This window comes from Astyanax mexicanus, chromosome 1 (genome assembly GCF_023375975.1).
Source record: "Astyanax mexicanus isolate ESR-SI-001 chromosome 1, AstMex3_surface, whole genome shotgun sequence".
Classification (NCBI taxonomy): Eukaryota; Metazoa; Chordata; class Actinopteri; order Characiformes; family Acestrorhamphidae; genus Astyanax; species Astyanax mexicanus.
In genome coordinates this window covers 46,737,149-46,757,763 of record NC_064408.1, presented here as the reverse complement: position 1 = coordinate 46,757,763, position 20,615 = coordinate 46,737,149, and the positions used below count along the sequence as shown (strand labels likewise).

At 37.3% G+C, this 20,615-nt stretch overlaps 1 protein-coding gene across 1 annotated transcript in view; it reads right to left on the bottom strand.

Moving 5' to 3' along the window:
- The window catches only part of scara5 (scavenger receptor class A, member 5 (putative)), a 132,301-nt gene extending 115,939 nt beyond the window's left edge, over positions 1-16,362 (bottom strand). The window contains exons 1-2 of the mRNA XM_022662778.2: positions 15,941-16,362; positions 390-508 (exon numbers count right to left, since the gene is read on the bottom strand). Coding sequence (XP_022518499.2) covers positions 390-501 — 112 coding nt within the window. The 5' untranslated portion in view covers positions 502-508; positions 15,941-16,362. The remainder of the gene's footprint in view (positions 1-389; positions 509-15,940) is intronic.
- Between the last annotated feature and the right edge of the window lie 4,253 nt (positions 16,363-20,615).

The following is a 20,615-nucleotide window of genomic DNA, read 5'->3' as shown; positions in this document are numbered from 1 at the left end:
GCCATTCTTCATCTACCAAAGCTCTACTCACACTTGTCAAAACACTTGCTGCTTCCCACCACTTTACACAGTTATAGGCAGGTATAAACTGTACATATAAAACAGAGTCTGCTCAGCTCACACAGCTTCCTGTGACGGGTTCAGTGGCCCTGCTGTCAGCACTCCACACTCATAGTGATCAGACTGTTTTATTACCCAGCAGGCTCAGTGACCCTCTCCACCTCCAGCAGGTCTGTGAGCAGGTGTCGTGTGAACACTGTTAGTCTAAATGATTAAGCATGTCTCTTTAGAAGGGTGGGCTGACCAGGAGGTTATGGTGACTTCCTGGACAGAAAATTCAAATTCACAAAAGAATCCTCCTAGGTTTATCTAGTGAACTGGTTTATTACCTTCCTCACAGAGGTTGAGTTTGGAGAGGTTCCGGCCCTCATAGCCCTCCTCATAGAAAGAGCCATTATCCCGCTCCTCGTACGTGCTCAGGTACATCGCCTTGTTCTCCATTCAGGACCTGAAGCAGAAACATTTACAACTATTAATCAATTCGTAAAGCATGAGAGAAACATTCAAAACCATCACTGAGAACATACAGAAGCTCCTTTTGCTTTAGGAGACATTAAAACATTAAAAAACAGCATTCAGGATCTAAAGCATCCAGGGCCTGTCTAAAAAAAGGACAGAAACATTCAAAACTGTCATTTAGGACCTAAAAAAGATAGAAACTTTAAGAAGTAGCATTAAGGACCTAAAGCATGACATCAACTTATAGACCTGTCATCCAGTACCTGTCTAAAAAAGGACAAAAACATACAGAACTGTCACTTAGAAGCTAAAGCTATAGAGAAACATAAACATAAAGAAATAGAATTTAGGACCTAAAGCATGACATCAACCTCTAGAAATGACATCAAGGGCCTTACTGAAGAACTTAACATAAAGAACTTCCATTTAGGAAATAAAACTGGACAAAACATGCAGAACTGTAATTTAGGAACTAAAGCAAAAGAAAATCATAAAGAACTAGCCTTTAGGACATAAAGCATGACATTAAACCTTTAGAAATGTCATCCAGGGCTTGTCTACAGAACAGAAACCTTCAGAACTTCACATTGGACCTAAAATTGGAAAGTAATTCAGAGCTGTATTTTAGGAGCTAAAGCAAGACAGAAACATAAATAACTAGCCTTTAGGGCCTAAAGCATGACATACGTCTCTAGAACTGTCATTAAGGGCCTGTCTGAAGAAGGACAGAAACATTTAAACTTGTGTAATATAGGACATAAAACTGGAAAAACATGCAGAACTTCAGGACCTAGAGCATTCAGGACCTAAACCTGACATCAACATCTAGAACTGCCATTCAGGGCCTGTCTAAAAAGGACAGAAACATTCCGAACTGTCATTTAAGAGCTAAAGTAAGAGAGAAACATAAAGAACTAGCATTCATGACCTAAACCATGACATTAAACTATAGAACTGTCATCCAGGACCTGTCTAAAGAAGCACAGAAACATTCAGAACTGTCATTCAGAACCTGAGGGAGGTATTTAACATCTAGAACTGTCATCCATGGTCTGATGGATGGCAAAAACATCCACAACTGTCACTCAGGACCTGAAGCCGGACAGAGACAATTGGAATTGTTATCTACAGCATGACAGAGAGCAGAAACATCCATAAGAGCCATTCAGGACCTGAAGCAAAAGATAAACCTTGTGATGTGCTACTCAAGAAAAGAATCTTTATTTAAAAAATGATAATAACATGACATAATATGATTATTATACAGATGGAATTTGGCCTCTAGCTTTAGCACATCTACACAGTACATGCACAAACACTCTACAAGTACAAGTATAAACAAATAAACTGTGATATACAATAAGCACATGTGCCCAGTAGGGGTATGCCATCTTGTATCGTATGCAATGATATCACCAACATTTGTTTTCATTTTGTTATCACAAAAATACCCCAAAATATTGTCATATTAATTTGGGACTAATTTCCCATTAATTAATATCTACTAGAGGCAGATTATATCTGTCCTGTATAGTTTATTTAATTCAATCCTGGATGTATGGAGTGCATTATTAGTATCATGACATGTTGGATCATTGACTTCTGATACAATCAGGTGAAAATTTCAATTAAGGGTGTCCATATCATATCGTATGTGATAATATCGCAAATAAAATACCCTGAAATACTACCCCTACCCCTAGTGACCAGAGCAGTGGGCAGTCATCAGTGTAACCCCCAGGGAACAGTAAGGGTTACATTTCTTGAACCCAACGGCCCAATAGTGGCAACTCACCCAAATCTGAATGTGGAACCCACAAACCTGTTATCAATATTAAAAGAATAACCATTGAGCCACCACAACCCATTAATGAGAATACGCTGCAGTAATTGAAACATATGGACATATACATACATAAATAAATCTCTAATTCCCGTAAGAATTGCTATTTTGTATTATTTTTATATATATTTAAAAAATACAACTTTCCAGTCAATTTACTGTCAACTGATCAATGTGAAACTCCACAACTGAGCTTCACAACAAGTCTATAAAAAGTCTTCTCTGTAAAACTACAACCACAACTGCTATGTTTGTAGTAAATGTAAATGTTCTGCTAAATCCCAGTTACGAGATCCCTGTAAGAGTTAAATCATAACAACGTTCCAGTTAATGAGGCTTTCCACTTCAGACTTTCAACTTTAAAAAGCCACTCGAGAACTGGCGCTCCGAGTCTCGTAACAGTCTGCCTTCAGCTCTCTGGCGTCAGAAACACATTAAGAAGATTCCCTTCGACGTAGCGCTCGTCCAAAACTCGGGCTAAAGTGACATAGCCTAGTTGGAAATGCTCTTCGCTGCCAGCCTAGCCACATGACACCCCTCAAATCAGTAGCATAATTACAATCAGACTCATGAACATTTGGCACTGTGTGCTGTTACACTACCAGTAAACACGTTCTGGAAAGGAATGGCATACTTTAAATAAGGCTTGCTGTGATTTTCATGATTCATTGCCTTGTGCCGGGTGTTTTGGATCCAGTAATTGGACATAAATCATGTCCATTTGGTTTAAAAAAACAAAACAACATGTTGAACAACACCCAGAACGAGAAAACAGGATTAAATGTTCTAATAAAAAGAGTGGCTTTCAGAGAGTGTTTTTTTATGGCAGGCTGCGAATGGCTGTTGCTATGAGAATGTTGGTTTGGTTTAGGGCAATGGTGTCAAACCTGATTACACTCAGCTGATGTGACTGCAGAGTGTGATTCTTAACGAACAGCAGCACACCTGATTCCACTTGTTTTTTTTTGTTTTGTTTTTTTTTTCCACATTTTCTTCAAAATCATCTGGCCACCCATACAGCTGCTACTATTCAGCTGTTTTTCGCCCATCACAGGTGATGCCAAAACAGAAGGAGGTGAAGATTAACACATGCCTTCTGCGACACATGTGAAGTCAGCCACCACCTCTTTTCAAACTGCTGCTGATGCAGCATTGCTAAGTATCATCACAGCGCACTCGGAGGATTCAGTTCCAATACATCAGCTCACAGACGCCCTGTGCTGATTGATCACCCCATCTGCCCACCCAGTGAGAGCAAGGCCAATTGTGCTCTCTAAGGGCTCCAGCAGCTGATACCTAGTAATTCCACTAGTTTAATCAGCTGGTCAGTCTTCAAACTGCAGCCACACCAGCCTAATGTACATGTAAAGGTTTGATTAGAGAGTAATTTTTCAATTTAAAGTGATTTTTACTCAACCTAAGATCAATATTTAATATTAGCAGCTGGACAGCCAGCAGTAGCTATAGGCCAGTATAGTTCCAGACCAGCATGCCATAGTTTGAGATAAGCTAATGTTAGCCACAATTTTCACAATAGGGTCACACACACAAGTTACTAAAGCCTGCTAAACTAGTTAAACAAGATTTTTTTTTCTTTTTTCTTGAGTTCTGTTCTACCTTAAATGTGGCAGCACCAGACAAACAGTTTTAAAACAAGCAGTAGTTGAAGAGAAGATAATGTTACTAGAAGTAGTAACAGTAGTAGTAGCTGTGCCATAATTGCTTTTTGGTTTTCATAGACAATTCGGCCCAGTAAGGGTCAGGCAAAATCACTACCACCCACTGCAGTGTCCACTGTGGATGGTAATGCCCACTACGACATATGCCCAATATACACATACCACTAAGGATTGAGGAAAGTTAAATATCAGCACAACCTGAGTAATTTAATGCTATACCCACCTAGCACCTACACTCCCTATAGTCCCCTGAGGTAACACTTCATCATCAGTTTACATACTGCTATACTATGATGTTTAGAATATCAGCATAGTACTAGCAGTAGTAATAACAACTGTAGTATTTGTAGAAACAGAAGTAGCACAGATAGTACAGATAGTACTTATAGTACTACTACCAGTAGTAATAGTAGTTATACAGTAATATTAATATTAGTACAAACAGTAATAAAAAAAAATAATATTTTTTGCACGTATAAAGCACGAAAAAAGTTTATTTTATATAAAAACCCACACATATACAAGTTTGATGATCAGCATGTGTGTGTGTGTGTGTGTGTGTGTGTGTGTGTGTGTTTTCATGTGTCACACAGCATGCAGCTTAACCATGACAGCACAGTGCAGGAATGCTGCTACTGTACTACTCTCCAGCATTACTGCCATCTAGTGCCATACATCAGAGACACACAGCACAAAACAGACAGAGGTTAAGCAGAGCAGCTGTCAGTGAACTGAAGCTCCCCACATTCCAGCACTCCAATAAAGAGTGTCCTGTTCCCCCTCAGAACCACTGCCCTACAGGCTGCTCGTCCTGCGATCATCACTCTCCCACCGTCAGCACACACATACAGCAGACCAGTCACAGTCCTGCTCTAGAAACATGTTATTGGTAAAAAGACACATAAAGACACTTGTAATGAAGTATCAGCCCTTGTGATGTTCCTATTTAAAAACTGTCATTTAGCAAGACAGAAACAATTAGAACTGCCATCCAGAGCCTAAAAGAGGGCAGAATCAGTTATTACTTTACATGGATCCAGTAGACTTACATTTATTTAACATGAATGTAAAGCCTAAATTGTAAGGTTAGGGTTAGGTGTTGGATTACATTCAATAGAGAATTATTTACATTCAACTAAGAATTCAATTGCATTTATTTGACATTTATAGTAGCATGCACAAGTATTTATACTCCTTTTTTTACATTTGTCACCTTACAACCACAAAATTAAATGTTTTTTTTTTTTTATTTTAAGTGATATACCAACACAAAGTAGCTCATAATTGTGAACTGAAATGAAAATAATACATGTTTTTCCAAATTTTAATCAAATAAAAATATGAAAAGTGTGACGTGCAAACGTAATCATACTTAGTAGGGCCACCTTTCACTGTAATTACAGCAGCAAGTTTTTTGGGGTATGTCTCTACCAGCTTTGTGCATCTAGAGACTGAGATCAGTTTTTGACCGTTCTTCTTTGTAAAATAGTCTTTCCACAGAATATCTGTGGTATTTAGCTCAGGATTTTGACTGGATCATTCTAACACATAAATATCTGATTCTCTCTCATTCCACTGTAGCTCTGGCTGTATGTTTAGGGTCATTGTCTTTCTGGAAGGTCAATCTCCCTTCGAGTCTCAAGTCTTTTGCAGCCTCCAACAGGTTTTCTCTGCAATGAAACATCCAAGTATTTTATGTTGGGTAGTGTAACCCAACTTAAATATTTATTTATTCAGAACTGCCATCCAGAACCTGAAGGAAAACAGAAACACCCGTAACTTGCATTCAGGGCCTGAAGCAGGACAGAAACTTTTTTGTCAAAAGTAAAAAACCAAAAATCTATAATAATACCACCAAAAATCTATATAAGCCTAAACTTTTGCTCCCAATAAAGAGTGTTAATACAGTTTGCATTTAATCTTACACTGTATATACAGTGTGTACCAATTCTAAAACCTGATTGGCTGAGGGATGTTCTAAGCCACTGTGAAATACACACACACATACACATGTAACACCTTACACAAACAGGGCATCTGGGCCAGCTGGACAATTTTAAAAGCCACCTGGGAATGAAAAACAGAAGCATTGGTTGTTTTTTTCTTCTGCCACCTGTAAATGCCACCTTTACACTCTAAACACAAAGCAGAAGTGTAATTCCTCCTGATAAAGGCCTATGTGTACTGAGAAGGCATTTTAACTGCAACAGATCCAATACAACACTGGCCTTTTCATTATTAGATGAGTGCACTGACAAAAATGTATTTTGTATTTTTTAAACCCTTACTGTAAAGCAGTCTCTTTAAACTTAGACTTAATTTGACTTGGGTACACATCCTGCAGTCAGTCATATACATAAACATAAACATATATTGTACTTATTAACCATGTTAACATTTGGTATTAACACACATCCTGGGTGATTCGATCATAAGTGGCCAGTAATAAAAGTACAGATGCTAACAGGGTACAATGTGTCTTGAGGATGCATCATAATCCTGTCACTCAAACAAACTCAAAGCAGCTTGATGTGTCCCCAACAGCAAAACACCAGCCGCATTAACTACAAACTAAATACACACAAGCTTTTTTCAATTACAGTCTAAAGGATAAAGGTGAAACTCAGGTATAGTGCATAAGCAAAATTAGCTGCCTCTTCTCGATTTGGACTGAGGATGCTGTACGAAGAGTAACATAGAATCAGGGGAATGCTATTTTCTACAATGTTACCACACACATAACCAAACACTTTACTATTTAAAAAGGGTGATTTTAAAATGTATCTATGTGACGATGTTTTGCTGAACCCCTGTGTAGAGTCACTGGGTAGTTAGGCCTGAGTGCGATAGAGAAGGGAAAAGAAAACATTATTAACAGAGTACTTCCTGACTAAAAAGCAGTTTAAGAAGATGAGTCATTCCTGACTGCAAGGTGGTGATACTCTCACCTTCCTAGCTCGGACTATGATTATACTAATATGAATTTTAACAATCAATATGATAAAAACTGTAACGATTACAATCATCTGAATCCCAGGACTTCTACAAATACCAGTAAATATATTAATAAGCTATGTGAACCCAATAAACTAACACTGTTTCAGTTTCTCTTTAAGGTAATAGATTGTAACTAGTGCTGGGCGATTATGGCCTTAAAAAAAAAAAAAAAAAAAATATATATATATATATATATATATTTTTTTTTTTTTTTTCTATTATAACCTTTCCCCCCAATAAAAATCAAAACACAGATGACAAAGAAATGGTTTAAAACTAGGTTTACCTGTAAATGCGGGTTTGTGACTGAAAATTGAGAAATAACGCACTAAATGAGTCACAAAACAAACTTTGAAGAAGAGATTATTAATGTTTTCCACAATTAATAACGGATCCTTACTGGAGAGCGATGATGCTGCAGTTTTTTAAGAAATGGCAGGATTTATTTCTAGCTAAATATATGCTTTATCCCACCGTTTGTTTCAGTATGAGCTCTGTCCTCAAAAAATATGTTCTGTGGAAGGCGCCAGTAATCAAGGTAAAACAAAGAAACATTTTAGAAATGAGTAGCAATTTTCTGATATTTTAGATTAAAAGGATAAAATGTCTGTATATAAAATCGTGATTACTCCAATTTGAAAATGGCATTAAAACTGTAATCTGAATTAACCAAATCAATAATGAAAATCCAGACTGCTGCACCTGCGCTGTGTGAAGGAAAGATACAGCAGGTCTTTCTTTACGGCTGTTCTTAAAAGACATTTTAGTACATGCAGCACATTTTGTGATGTAGGCTGGTGTACCACATTGGGATGGTTCAGGTCCCACCAATACACACACCACATTACCATTTTCAGTAATCCCAACAGACTGGTCCATGAGTTGGAGACTGAAGTAGTGTGAAATGTGGAACCATGTGGTGGTCCTGTTTGACAGGTCAAAAACACTACTGATAATATTCATATGAAACACATAGTTGTTACTGATTTGCAAAATGTTCTGCCCAGAACTTTAAACTGTATAGAATGACAGTAAGATTAGATTTAGAAGATTAGAACTAATCTAATAACAGTTCATAGATTTTAGATGTTTTATTAAGGCCCGATCCCATTTCACACCTTGGCCCTACCACTTAGTCCTACCCCTCTGTTTTGTGCTTTCACACCTAGGGGTAGGGTTTCATGATTCTTGTTAGGGGTAGATGGTAGTGTTAGGGCTACATGGCTACAAGGCAACATTTTAAACAGAGCTTTTTTTCTGAGGCAGACTCAAAAAAGATGGCTATGAGAAACTGGTATCACAAGTGACCTTAAATGGTGCAACAAATGACAGAAGGTGCAGCATTTAAGGAACATAAAAATAAGAAAAAAAAACCTAAGCTCCTCATCACAAAGGAATTTGGAAAAAGACAACACTACTTAATTGCTGCACTACCTGCCTCCTTTCTGAAGACATACAATACCTTTAAGCCAACTAGATCTGCCCAGTAGGGTCACCTGAATATTGGATGCTTGAAGGGTTGTCACAATACATAGAGGCAGGATTTCTTCCCTTCCCCTTGTAACTCTGTTCCGAGAGGAAGGGTTACACTCGAAAACAAGGGGTAGTAGTACATAGGAGAAATGGGACCAAGCCTAATTTTCATTTTTGTGCAGTTTTCAAGTCATATCACCTATAAATATAGACTGTATCAATGTAGACTTCTCAGCATTTGATGAAACAGTGATTTATAAATCCCGAGATCCCGCTCTCTTTTCATGGATTCCGAGGGAACGGCAGCATCTCTGTGGAAACACAGCGGCTACTGGCCAAATGGAACAACAGTGCAGCGACTTCTCGCCAGTTTGAATGGCCCTTAATAAAAGTGACGCACTGCCCTTTCCAGAAGAGGAAAGATGTGCAGGGTGGGGCGTCTGTTTATTAAAGCCATTAAAAAGAGCTTAATCACAGGCTTTTTCATTAAGTGCTGTGAGTATGTGGTGACATTTAGGAGACTGGTGGGTTGAAATGCTAACAAACTAATATTTATACACAGGGTGCTAGGAAACAGGGACTAGGGGGAACATCATCTGACCTGCATGGCCCAGAGAAAGGGCACATGCTCAGGAGTTGAGGATGCTGCTCTCAAAATCCCAGACAAAGTCTCAGGGGTTTTTAATTAAACAAATCTTTGTGGTGAAAAATGAGTGTGGAGAACCTGTCTACAGAGTAAAGAGGTAATAATTAAAAGACAGTCAGCAACTCTGGCCAAAACAAGATTATGCCGAGGCTAAAAACCTTCCAGGACACTTCACATAGGGACAGGCTTAGTATCATCATTAATACATGTAATGCTCTAAGGCAGTGAATCCCAATACTGGTCTTAAGGAATTTTTGTTATGCATTTTTTTTCTCAGCTGTACTCCACCCCAGTTAAACGATTAACAATTACTTTACCAATCTTCCACCAGCTTTTATCATTTTAATTAGAGATGGGAAGATCGATCGGCAGTGTATCGGCATCGGCCGATATTCCTCTGATTTTAGCCAATCTGATTCAAGAGTTTAGGGTTAAGCAGTTAAGCAGAGCTGTGTGTGGATTACCGGTGAAACTGCTCACTTACAGGAAGCTGCAGTTCCTCATCCAACCACTAGTCGGAGCTGCAGCAGCAGCAGCAGCACAAGCCCCGCTGTCTTTACACCAGTCACAGAGCTACAGCCCAGCCACGGGCTACAGAGCTCAGCTCAGCCAGTCTGGAGCGTTTTTACAGTTTTCTTAAGTTCATCTGTGTAGGAAGTAAAGGGTTTAACCCCACTAAACAGATAATACAGCTCTCTATAGTTCATCTTTCTGCCCAAGCAGCTAACAGCAGCAGTTTAGAGCAGCCGTCACGGAGTCACTGCTCGGATTACATTATAAACAGGTCAGTTAGCGCTGCTAACCTCATGATGTTTATAACTACGGAGTTTAGTGGACACACCACGGCTGCAAGGTTAGAGTGTTGAAGGCTATTGAAGACTAATAAAGGCTATTGGAGGTTATTAAAAGGGTTATTGGGGGCAGAAATCAGTACAGGCTGGTTAGATAAGTGATTCACGTCCTCGTCCTTTGCTGCGGTGAAACTGTGACTAGCGCTGTCACAGTGATGTTTATTAACGTCATTAAAACAGATTTCGTTCTTTCCAACTATTTGTGAATTTAGTTAAAAGCTCTGTTTAATGTTGTTTTGTTACTTACAACAAATATGGAGTTTAAATTCAGGTCCGTGCTCTTAATTACAGTTTATGAGGGCAGGCAGAGTCAGGCTGGATTTTTTGCCCAATCTAAGCTCTAGCTGGAGCGATCGGAATCGGCCCCAAAAACACTGATCGGTCCATCTCTAATTTTAATGGAAACCATTGTGTTGAATCTAGGTGGAGCCTATGAGAGTAGGCAGGAACAGGTGGGGCTTTTGCTATGCATGTATCAATTCTCTATTTAAAGTCAAACCAATCAGTTTAGCATATACAAGTTTCAATAAAGTTGGGATGTTGTGTAAAACATAAATGAATACGATGATTTGCAAATACTTTTCAACCTATACTCAATAGAATACACTACAATGACAAGATATTCAATTACATTACATTTGGCAGACGCTTTTGTCCAAAGCGACTTACAATAATGAAGTACAAACGTAATAGGAATTAAGATAAACCATTTTTAGATAGGGCTTAAAGGAGGTCGAAGGGAAATAAAGGGATAGAGAAGTGAAAGAGGGGAAGAAGGAAATGAGGTTAGAAGTAGTTAGTTTGTTAGAGGTGTTAGGAGAGTAAGTGCTCTTTGAAGAGCTCTGTCTTCAGGAGTTTCTTAAAGATAGTGAGAGATTCTCCTGATCTGGTAGTGGAAGGTAGTTTGTTCCACCATTGGGGAACTCTGTATGAGAACAGTCTGGATTGCTTTGTGTGAATGTTTGTTTGGTAAAGCGAGGTGACGTTCATTGGAGGAGCGCAGCAGCCGGGAGGTAGCGTAAGCCTTCAGGAGCGAGTGCAGGTAGGAAGGAGCCTGTACTGTCATCACCTTGTAGGCGATTGTAAGAGTTTTGAATTTGATGCGAGCATCAATCGGTAGCCAATGGAGCTCAATGAGCAGCGGGGTGACATGTGCCCGTTTTGGTTGGTTGAAGACCAGACGTGCTGCTGCGTTCTGGATCATTTGGAGTGGTTTTACTACGCAGGCGTGCTGTAGTCGGGGCGTGAAATGACGACTGCTTGTACCAGGAGTTGGGTGGCCTGTTGCGTCAGAAACGGTCAAATTTTTTTGATGTTATAAAGCGCGAAGCGGCAGGATCGAGCAACATGGTGCGTGAAGGAGAGCTGGTCATCAACCATAACACCCAGGTTCCTAGCAACCTTTGTCCGTGAGAGAGAGAGAGAGTCGATGCTTATAGAGAGGTTGTGTTGAAAATGTTCAAATGAATAAACTTTATTGGTTTCTGCAAGAATTTACTCATTTTGAATTTAATGTCTGCAACCCGTTTACATCACCCATGTTTGGGAACTGATGACACTAATTGTAGCAGTTTTGTAAGTGGAATTCACATTAATTGAACATTATTGTTTGATGAACAACTTTAGTTGTTCAACAGTCCGGGGTCTCTGTTGTCGTATTTTGCCCTTCATATTGATACACTCATTTTCTATGGGAGACAGGTCTGGACTGCAGGCAGGCTACTCTATAGTACCTGCACTTTTTTTTACCAAAAAAAAAAAAACGGACTGTTGTAACAGCAAGGCCCTATTCTTGCTTGTCTTTCAGGGATGCTCACTTTATATCCAATACTTTCCCAATATATATATAATGCCTCTGTCCCGACTTCTTTGGAACATGTTGTAGGCATCAAATTCAAAATAAGTGAATATTTGCTAAAAAACATAAAGTTTCTGTTTGAACAATAAACATATTGTTATTCTTTATGATTTTATATTCTTTATATTGATGACATCCAAACATCTCGCCTCTGATTGGCTAAGAGCACTGTGGCACTCCCCCCAAGACTCTGCAGTGGGCAGACGCAAGCCAAGATGGAAGAGGCCATTAATCTTAATTTACGGGTTGACGTCAGTACGTGGTCTTTTCCTGATTCACTCGTTTTTCTGTCTATTTTCTTTACTGGTTAATGCAGGCGATGGGGGTAGAAGAACAGTTTCACGTGTAGCATGCATATACAACTCAGAGTGACATATTGTATATTTCAAAAAGAGCAAGTGCTCAATGCTTTCTAGCAAAATGATATCTTTAAAGATCTCTATTGAGCCCAACTGCCTTTAATTAAAGCATATAATCACTTTTTTCTTTGCCAGTTTGCTATGTTGTAGAATTTTTTGCCACTCAGTCTGACTTAGGGGCATTTTCTGACAGGAATGTTACATCAGAATCCACAAATATTATTGGTGTATGCCTAAATATACGTGTTTCAACTATTTTAAACAAACACAGCTGGAAAAGTTATTAAAATACTAATGCCAAAAGCTATTCAAGTATGAATATCACCCCCTTGTGGAGAATTTAAGTGAGTAGTAGGTAGCGACAGTAGGTGAATGGGTCACAGATCAGGTGCATGAGATGCCTCACATCTAAAAAAATAGTCAGTTTAATTTTTAGTATTAGTATACTGTTTTAATGTCAATATTGGAAAGGAAAGAGCAATATTGCATCGTCTCCACGTCTCTGGTCACCTCAAAGAAGAACCGTAGGGTGACTGGTTCTGCTGGCTGCGGCAAAAACACTAGCTTGCACTTCCTGTACATGTTTGTTTATTTGTGCAAGGCAAGCAGTGGCCTCTTGTGCGCGCGTCTTCCTGTGCGTGATTGTGTAAAGGTACAGAGTAAACATGTGTGTGTGAAGGAGGCTTCTGTATGTGTGCCCCTCTCTAAGCGTGTATGTGTGGTCAACCCCCTCATCCAAAAAACCCAAGGCAGCACATTAACACACTGACACACTTCCCTGGCCCTCGTCTTTCCACTCGGCAGGACTCACGCATGACCAGCATTACACAACCCGAGCAAGCATGTGATGAACAGACATCAAACACAGACAGACAGCTTCAGCCAAAACAAGCAGGACTACACTGTGTTCTTTCAGAGAGCTCTGCAAGATGAATAAGTGAAGGTTCCTTGACTGAGGGATGAACTGTGGATGAAAACACCAATATGAAAAAGCCACATTTCTGTAGACGATATGGCAAAAATTTTAAATCTATATAACAATATACTAGTGCATCTCAAAAAAAAATGTATATCATTGAAAAGTTACTTTATTTCAGTACTTCAGTTCTAAATATGAAGCTTATACATCATATAGATGTATTGAAGACAGAGTGATCTATTTTAGATGTTTATTTATTTAATTGTTGATGATTATGGCTCAAAGCCAATAAAAACACAAAAATCTGTGTCTCAGAAAATTTGATTATTATACATGACCAACTGGTACTTTTGGCAGTGTGGGAAGTGTGCCAAATCCTGCTGGAAAATGAAATCCGCATCACTATAAAAGTTCTCAGCAGAGGGAAGCATGAAGTGACTTGATAAAACACAGTGGAGCAACACCAGTAGATAACATAGCTCTCCAAACCATCAAAGAAGCAAAGAAGAGTCTAGAGGAAGAGTTCCAAGCTGCTGGAGGTCTAGTGTGAAGTTTCCACATACCATTAGTGATGGTTCATTTTTATAAAGATGAAGATTTCATTTTCATTTTCCAGCAGGACTTGGCACACTGCCCACACTGCCAAAAGTATAAATGTGCAGGTCAGTATTCTCTGCTGAGACACGCAAAGCACTGCGCTGTTAAGAGACCAAGGAAGTAACAAGTGAAATGCTGATTGTTTTTTTTCCTGTTATGGCCAAAACACACCCATAATTAATTAAGAAAATTAGTTCATGCCTTTTGTGTGTTTCGAGCTGCGCAAGGCATATGTTACACCGACACGGCGTAAATCCAGCTACGCAATGCACAATTAACGTCTCGCCTATAGGTAGTACCAGCCAAAAGTTTGGACACACTTTTTTATTTAATGTTTTTCTTTTTTTCTCTTTTTGTAAATGAATACTGAAGTCATCCAGACTATGAAGGAACACATAAGGATTTAGTAGTAACTTAAAAGTGCTAAACAAACAAAAATACCATGTAAAGCATTTAGGTGGTAACTCTTGGTCTTCCTTTCCTGGGGAGGTTCTGATGAGTGCCAGTTTCATCGTAACGTTTTCGATTGTCTTTGCAAATGTTCTTGAGGATACTTTTAAGTTGATGTTTTTTTTTTCAGATTGACTGACCTTCATTGCTTGAAGTCATTTTTTTTCTTTACTTAATTGAGTAGTTCTTGCCATAAATTGCATTAGAACATCAATTAAATAGCGCTATTCAATGTATACCAACTCTACCTCTTCACAACTTTACAACTGATGCTCTCAAACACATTAAGAGGCAAGAAATTCAAGTAATTAACTCTTGACAGCATAGTTCAGCACAGCTGTTAACTGAAAGCCTGAATTCCAGGTGATTCTATCTCATAAAGCTGACTGAGAAAATGACAAAATATTGTAAAACTTTTTTGTTAACTAAATAATTTAATATGTTTTTCTTCATAGTTTAGGTGACTTTGGTGTTAATCCCAAATGCAGAACACATATATTTTAAATAATGAAAAAACACTAAATTTAAGGTGAGAGAGAGAGAGAGAGAGAGAGAGAGATTGGTAAGACATCTCTCTGTTCCATTTTCTAAGCTTTCAATATTTCAGTAACAATACTACAGTTTTTCACCTTCTGTCCTCTTCATATGTAATTAGTAGCCATGGAACCAGGATAAATACAGTCTATAGAGTTGCCTATTTGGTCTATGCTGTCTTTTCGTGTCCCAGCTACCCTTAAGCACCTGCTCAAACTCCCTAAAATTACTGCAATAAACAATATTACTGTTGATTTAAAAGTACAAAATACAAAAATACAATTACACTCTTTTAAATAGCAATACACGTTTGCTCACTCAGAATATTTAGTCAGTAAAATACATACAATAAAAGCACTGTTTTTAAACTATGTTGACATACTAGCTAATACAGGTTAATGGGATATCCAAGCTAGGAAAAACATAGTTGGTGTCAGCAACAACGACTGAGGTTTAGTCCATATACTTTACCTATCATTTTATAAGATTATATAATTATTTTTTTTTAACGTTTCTGATTTATAATGCAGCTGTGTCTGCTCTATGACTAAATATAAAATTGTATGATGCTCAGGTAACACAGTAAATGTACCATGTAGTCCTACAGCTCTGGAAAAAAAATAAGACATGGGTTCTAAATTGAAAACCTCTGGAATATAATCAAGAGGATGATGGATAATTACAAGCCATCAAACCAAGCTGAACTGCTTGAATTTTTGCACCAGGAGTGGCATAAAGTTATCCAAAAGCAGTGTGTAAGACTGGTGGAGGAGAACATGCCAAGATGCATAAAAACTTTGATTAAAAACCAGGGTTATTGCACTAAATATTGATTTCTGAACTCTTAAAACTTTATGAATATGAACTTGTATTCTTTGCATTATTTGAGGTCTGAAAGCTATGCATCTTTTTTGTTGTTTCAGTTATTTCTCATTTTCTAAAAAATAAATGACAAAAAATGGATTTGGAATTTGGGAGAAAGTTTTTCTGTAGTTTATAGAATAAAACAACATTGTTCATTTTACTCAAACATATACCTATAAATAGCAAAACCAGAGAAACTGATTCAGAAACTGAAGTGGTCTATATACACAGTGCATCTGTCTAACTGCACAATCACAACATATTCACACAAGATCTCAATAAAACAGACTAAAGTTAAGTGAAGTGTTTGGGAATAAGAAGCTGGATCAGCTGTAAATCTGAGACTCTCACCTTCAGCAGCTCAGCAGCTCTTCAGTCTCTTCAGTCCAGAAGATGCTCAAAACATCCAAAACATCCCTCAGACCTTTTTCTCTCCTCCTCCTGCTGCTGCTGTCCTTTTACTTACACAGAGAGAGAGAGAGAGAGAGAGAGAGAGAGAGAGAGAGAGAGAGAGAGAGAGAGAGAGAGAGAGAGAGAGAGAGAGAGATTGAAGTCTCCAGTATGTTGGTGGGTCTCTGATACCGGGTCAGTCCTAAATAAAGTCCGCCTCCAAAACTCCAACCCTTCAGGTGCTCGCTCCGGTGTGACGCTGTCTCCTCGTGTCTGTTCTCAGGTTGTAAAATCAGTCCCTGTCCTCGGCTCCTCCCTCAGTCCCTGTCCTCACTCTGCTCATCCTCTCTCTCAGTGTGTGAGAGACTGTGTGTGTGTGTGTTTGTGTGTGGAGCTGCTGAGGATGGGAGAAGGTTCTGATATTTATCAGCGTTTCTCAGCCCCCTGCTGGAGATGAAGCGCCACTGCAGTTCAGTGCTATACAGTTCAGTGCCTGAAACTCTTCCAATTACAGTAAATATGAATCTGCATTTAATTATTTTAGGTGAAAGGTCCTTCCCACCAAAAATAATATTAATAATATTAATAATTACTATTTAAATGTCCTTTTCTACACTGAAAGACTATAGTTCAGGCTATAAGAAAAGAATACAAACAAGATATGCATATTTAATGTAAGTAAAGTTTAATACAAACCATACATGTAAAACCTTAACCGTAAATCAATAATAAATATTGTTTTTCATATATATACATATATATATATATATATATATATATATGTATATATATATATATATATATATATATATATTATTTCAAACAACAATAACGCTAGACACTGCACACTTATTTAACCAAATAGAGCAGGAACAATGACATAATTTACAATTACTTTCATCTACTGTAAATTAACCATGTTTAAGACAATGTTTAAGAACATAGTAATAAACACCTTCTTAACAATTTTCCTTATATATAGCCTAAGAGCACTGCGCACTCAAAAAAAACGAAAAAGACCAAGAACAATAACATAATTTACAACTACTTTCATCTACTCTAATTTAATTAGCAATGTTTAAGATTATAGAACACTTTCTGAACATTTTTTTATTTTATTTTAAGCATATAGCCTTAGTGCAGAACACGAAAAACAACAATAAGTCTATGAGTGAAGAAGCGGAGGTACTTACGTGCTCAGTGCTCACTGTACAGTTCCAGAATTGTGCAACATTTTATTTTAAACACAGTTTGTTTTGTTAATTTATTATATTTTGATTATCACACCATAGCTTTGTATAAATTAAAAACAGTATTAACAAAGTGGTGGGAAATCTTGGTTTGGGCCTCGGCCAGAGCAACTGATTCAGAAACTGAAGTGGTCTATATACACAGTGGTCTCTATCCCGCATGCATACAATCATACAAACATACACCTGCGTACATACACAAGGGTAATTGAAAGAATCTAATTCTAAAGTCTCCAATTTACCTGGTCTCCATGTTGGACTGTTGGAGGAAACCTGCGTCCCTGGAAGAAACCCACTCAGACACAAGAAGAACATAGAAACAACACCCAGACAGGGACTTGAACCCAAAGACCCCAGTGCTGGGGGCTGAACGTGCCAATCACTAAGCCACTGTGCCACCCACTACCAACACTTCATACAAAATGATTTACTATTAGTGTGTTATTTAAGTGAAATAATATATATATATATATATATATATATATATATATATATATATATATATATATATATATATATATATATATATATATATATATATATATATGATGCATTAGTTTAATTACTTTGTTATAATGGTACAATGTTGTTTTCCAAAAAATCTTGTTCTTGAAAGAGGGTGCTCTTCTTCTTCTTCTTGCCCCTACATGCCCAGTTCAAGCTCCCACGTGCCCCAGGTGTGCATGAAAATGCATTCCACAAGGGGTGGTCTCTGGAAAGAGGGAGGAGAAGAAAAGAAAAAATGTTATTGAGTCTGACAGCAACCTTTCAGTTCACATCTGTTTGAGAAGAACAAGGTAGGTGATACTGCACTTAAAACCAAAGAACTGAATTTAGATTAAGATTAGTCATGGGATAAACTGTTGCAAGTCTGTTTTTTTGTCTGCTTTTATATTTAACAAAGTTCTGTGAAAACAGATCTGAATGTATTTTTTACTTGTTTAGATTAAAAAGGATTTAGCTTATTTTTATTAAACTGACACTGTGTTTAAAACTAATATTTAAAAAATGACAGAAAAATATACTGTCTATTCAAAGTTTGAACATATTTCAGCTCTGACCAACTTTTTTGTTTGAAGGAAATAAGTGTCAGACATGTAAATATTTGCAATTTCGTTACACTGTTGTTCAAAATCACTTGCACTATTGTTATTTTTATAAATATTTAAAAACAACTTGCATAAAGTGAGATTAAGTGCTATACGCTATTTGCCAAAAATATTATATGAAAGAAATGTATAGTTAGATATTCTTTGGTGAACATAAATTAATATTTAGTTTTTACAGTACAAGTCAAAGTTTGGACACATCTTCTTATGTAATGTTTTTCTTTATTCTTTTTTTTCTATGTGGTAGTAGATTAATATTAAAGACATGAAAAAAATAAAGGACACATATGGAATGATCTAGCAAACACATAAGTGTTTGTCCTTCACAATCTCCTGATCTAAACCCAATTGAGATGGTGATTTGAGAGGAGCTGGAGCTTCACAGTGTAAAGAAAAAGCAGCAACTATTGTTCAGCATCTCCAGAAACTCCTTCAAGACGTTGAGAAAACTATTCCAGCTGATCTCAAATCTGTCCTCGAAGATAAATATAGTATTTAGAAGAGTCTAAAGAATAAAACATATTCTGGTTATTTAACACTTTTTGTTTACAGAATAATAAGTCTTAAATATTAAAATCACATTATAAAAAATAATAAAAAGAAGGAAAACACATTGAATGAGAAGATGTGTGTCCGAACGTTTTACTGGTTATATATATATATATACACTTTATTTTTATACATATATTGGCCTCACATTTAAAATGCAAAGAAACACATATACAAATTTTCATTTAAAAGTTATTGTTGGTATTATAAAGATAATTTAATATTTATTTATTTGTTTTGCTTGGTGTTCAATTAATTATCCGATAATGATGAGCATATTTTAAATTTTACACACTTGTCTGTAACCAAATAGCTTCCTCAACAGCTAACTGCTGCACACATTTTCTTCAAATGAACAGTCAGATTTACTCCTGATGTTCCACAGCTTAGTGAAGGTATTGATTCTTTACTTCCAAAAGAATGTAAGCTGTCCATGAACCAGTAAGAGGTAATGTCAACATTTATACTGTAATTTTAGTGCAACACCATGAAGAGCCACTAGATGGACTACTGACATTAGAAATAGCTATGTCCCTCAAAGTTATTCTCTAATATTGTACCATTGTATAAAATCTGAAGTGCAAAATTCAAAGCATAGCACAACATCTAGATCTCCAAAGAGAACAGAATAGCTGGATCACTTCAGCCATTGCTTTCAGAAATTATGTTTGACAAACATCTTAAACACATTTTGCTTTTAAGAAACATTCTATAAATGTGTAATATTAGCACGAGGAGTCTTTTAAAGATGTAAAGAGCATCTGCATAAACTTATGTTTATATTCTTTTCATTTAGGTTTGCTGAACCTTTCAAATGTAAAAAAGTGATCAAAAGTGATTATTCAATACCACTGTAATAATATTTGTTGTTCCTTTAATAATAATAATAATAAAAATAATAATAATAATAATAATGAATATAGAAGAGTGGTGATAGCTGAAGAGGAAGTTTTTTAGTTCAGCTTTAAAGCAATCACGTAGAGACTGGGGGAGAGAGTTCTAGAGTTTAGATGCAGTGGCACTAAGTTATCTGCCACCCACAGTGCCAGAGGTTCTGAGGGAGCGAGAGTACAGTAAGAGGAGAAGCTTGTATTTGATACGAGAGGATATTGGTGATGTGTGCGGAGCGCTTAGTATAAGTGAGGACCATGGCTGCTGAATTCTGTATGTTTTAGAGCCTGTTAAGCAGTTTGAGAGGGAGATCATTGAAAAGTGAGTTTCAATAGTCAATGCGAGAGAATATGAAAGCATTAACTTGCATTTTAGCATCAGTAGTGTTAAGCAGGGGGCAGAGGCGGGCAATGTTCCTAAGATAAAACAAGCCAGTCTTTGTGATCGACTGGATCTGGGGCTTGAATGAGAGTGATGAATTAAGAAAAAATCCAAGGTTTTTAACAACCTGCAATGATTTAATAGGCTCATTGTTAACAATGACAGTGAGGCCAGCGCTTTTGGGCCAACTAACAGAACTCCAGTTTTATCATAGTTTAGTCTCAGGTAATTGTTATCAAGCCATTGTTTAAGATCTGCAATGCAGGCACTAAGCGACTGTGAGATGAGATTGTTGGGCTTGTAGTGCTAAGATAGATCTGGATATCATCTACATAGCAATGAAAATTTAGACTGTGACCTTTTATTAAATTGATCATTTATTTATTGTAGATAAGATTTCTTCAAAACCTACCCCAGTTCATGCATGGGGGAAAGTAATTGCCACTAAATGCCCAC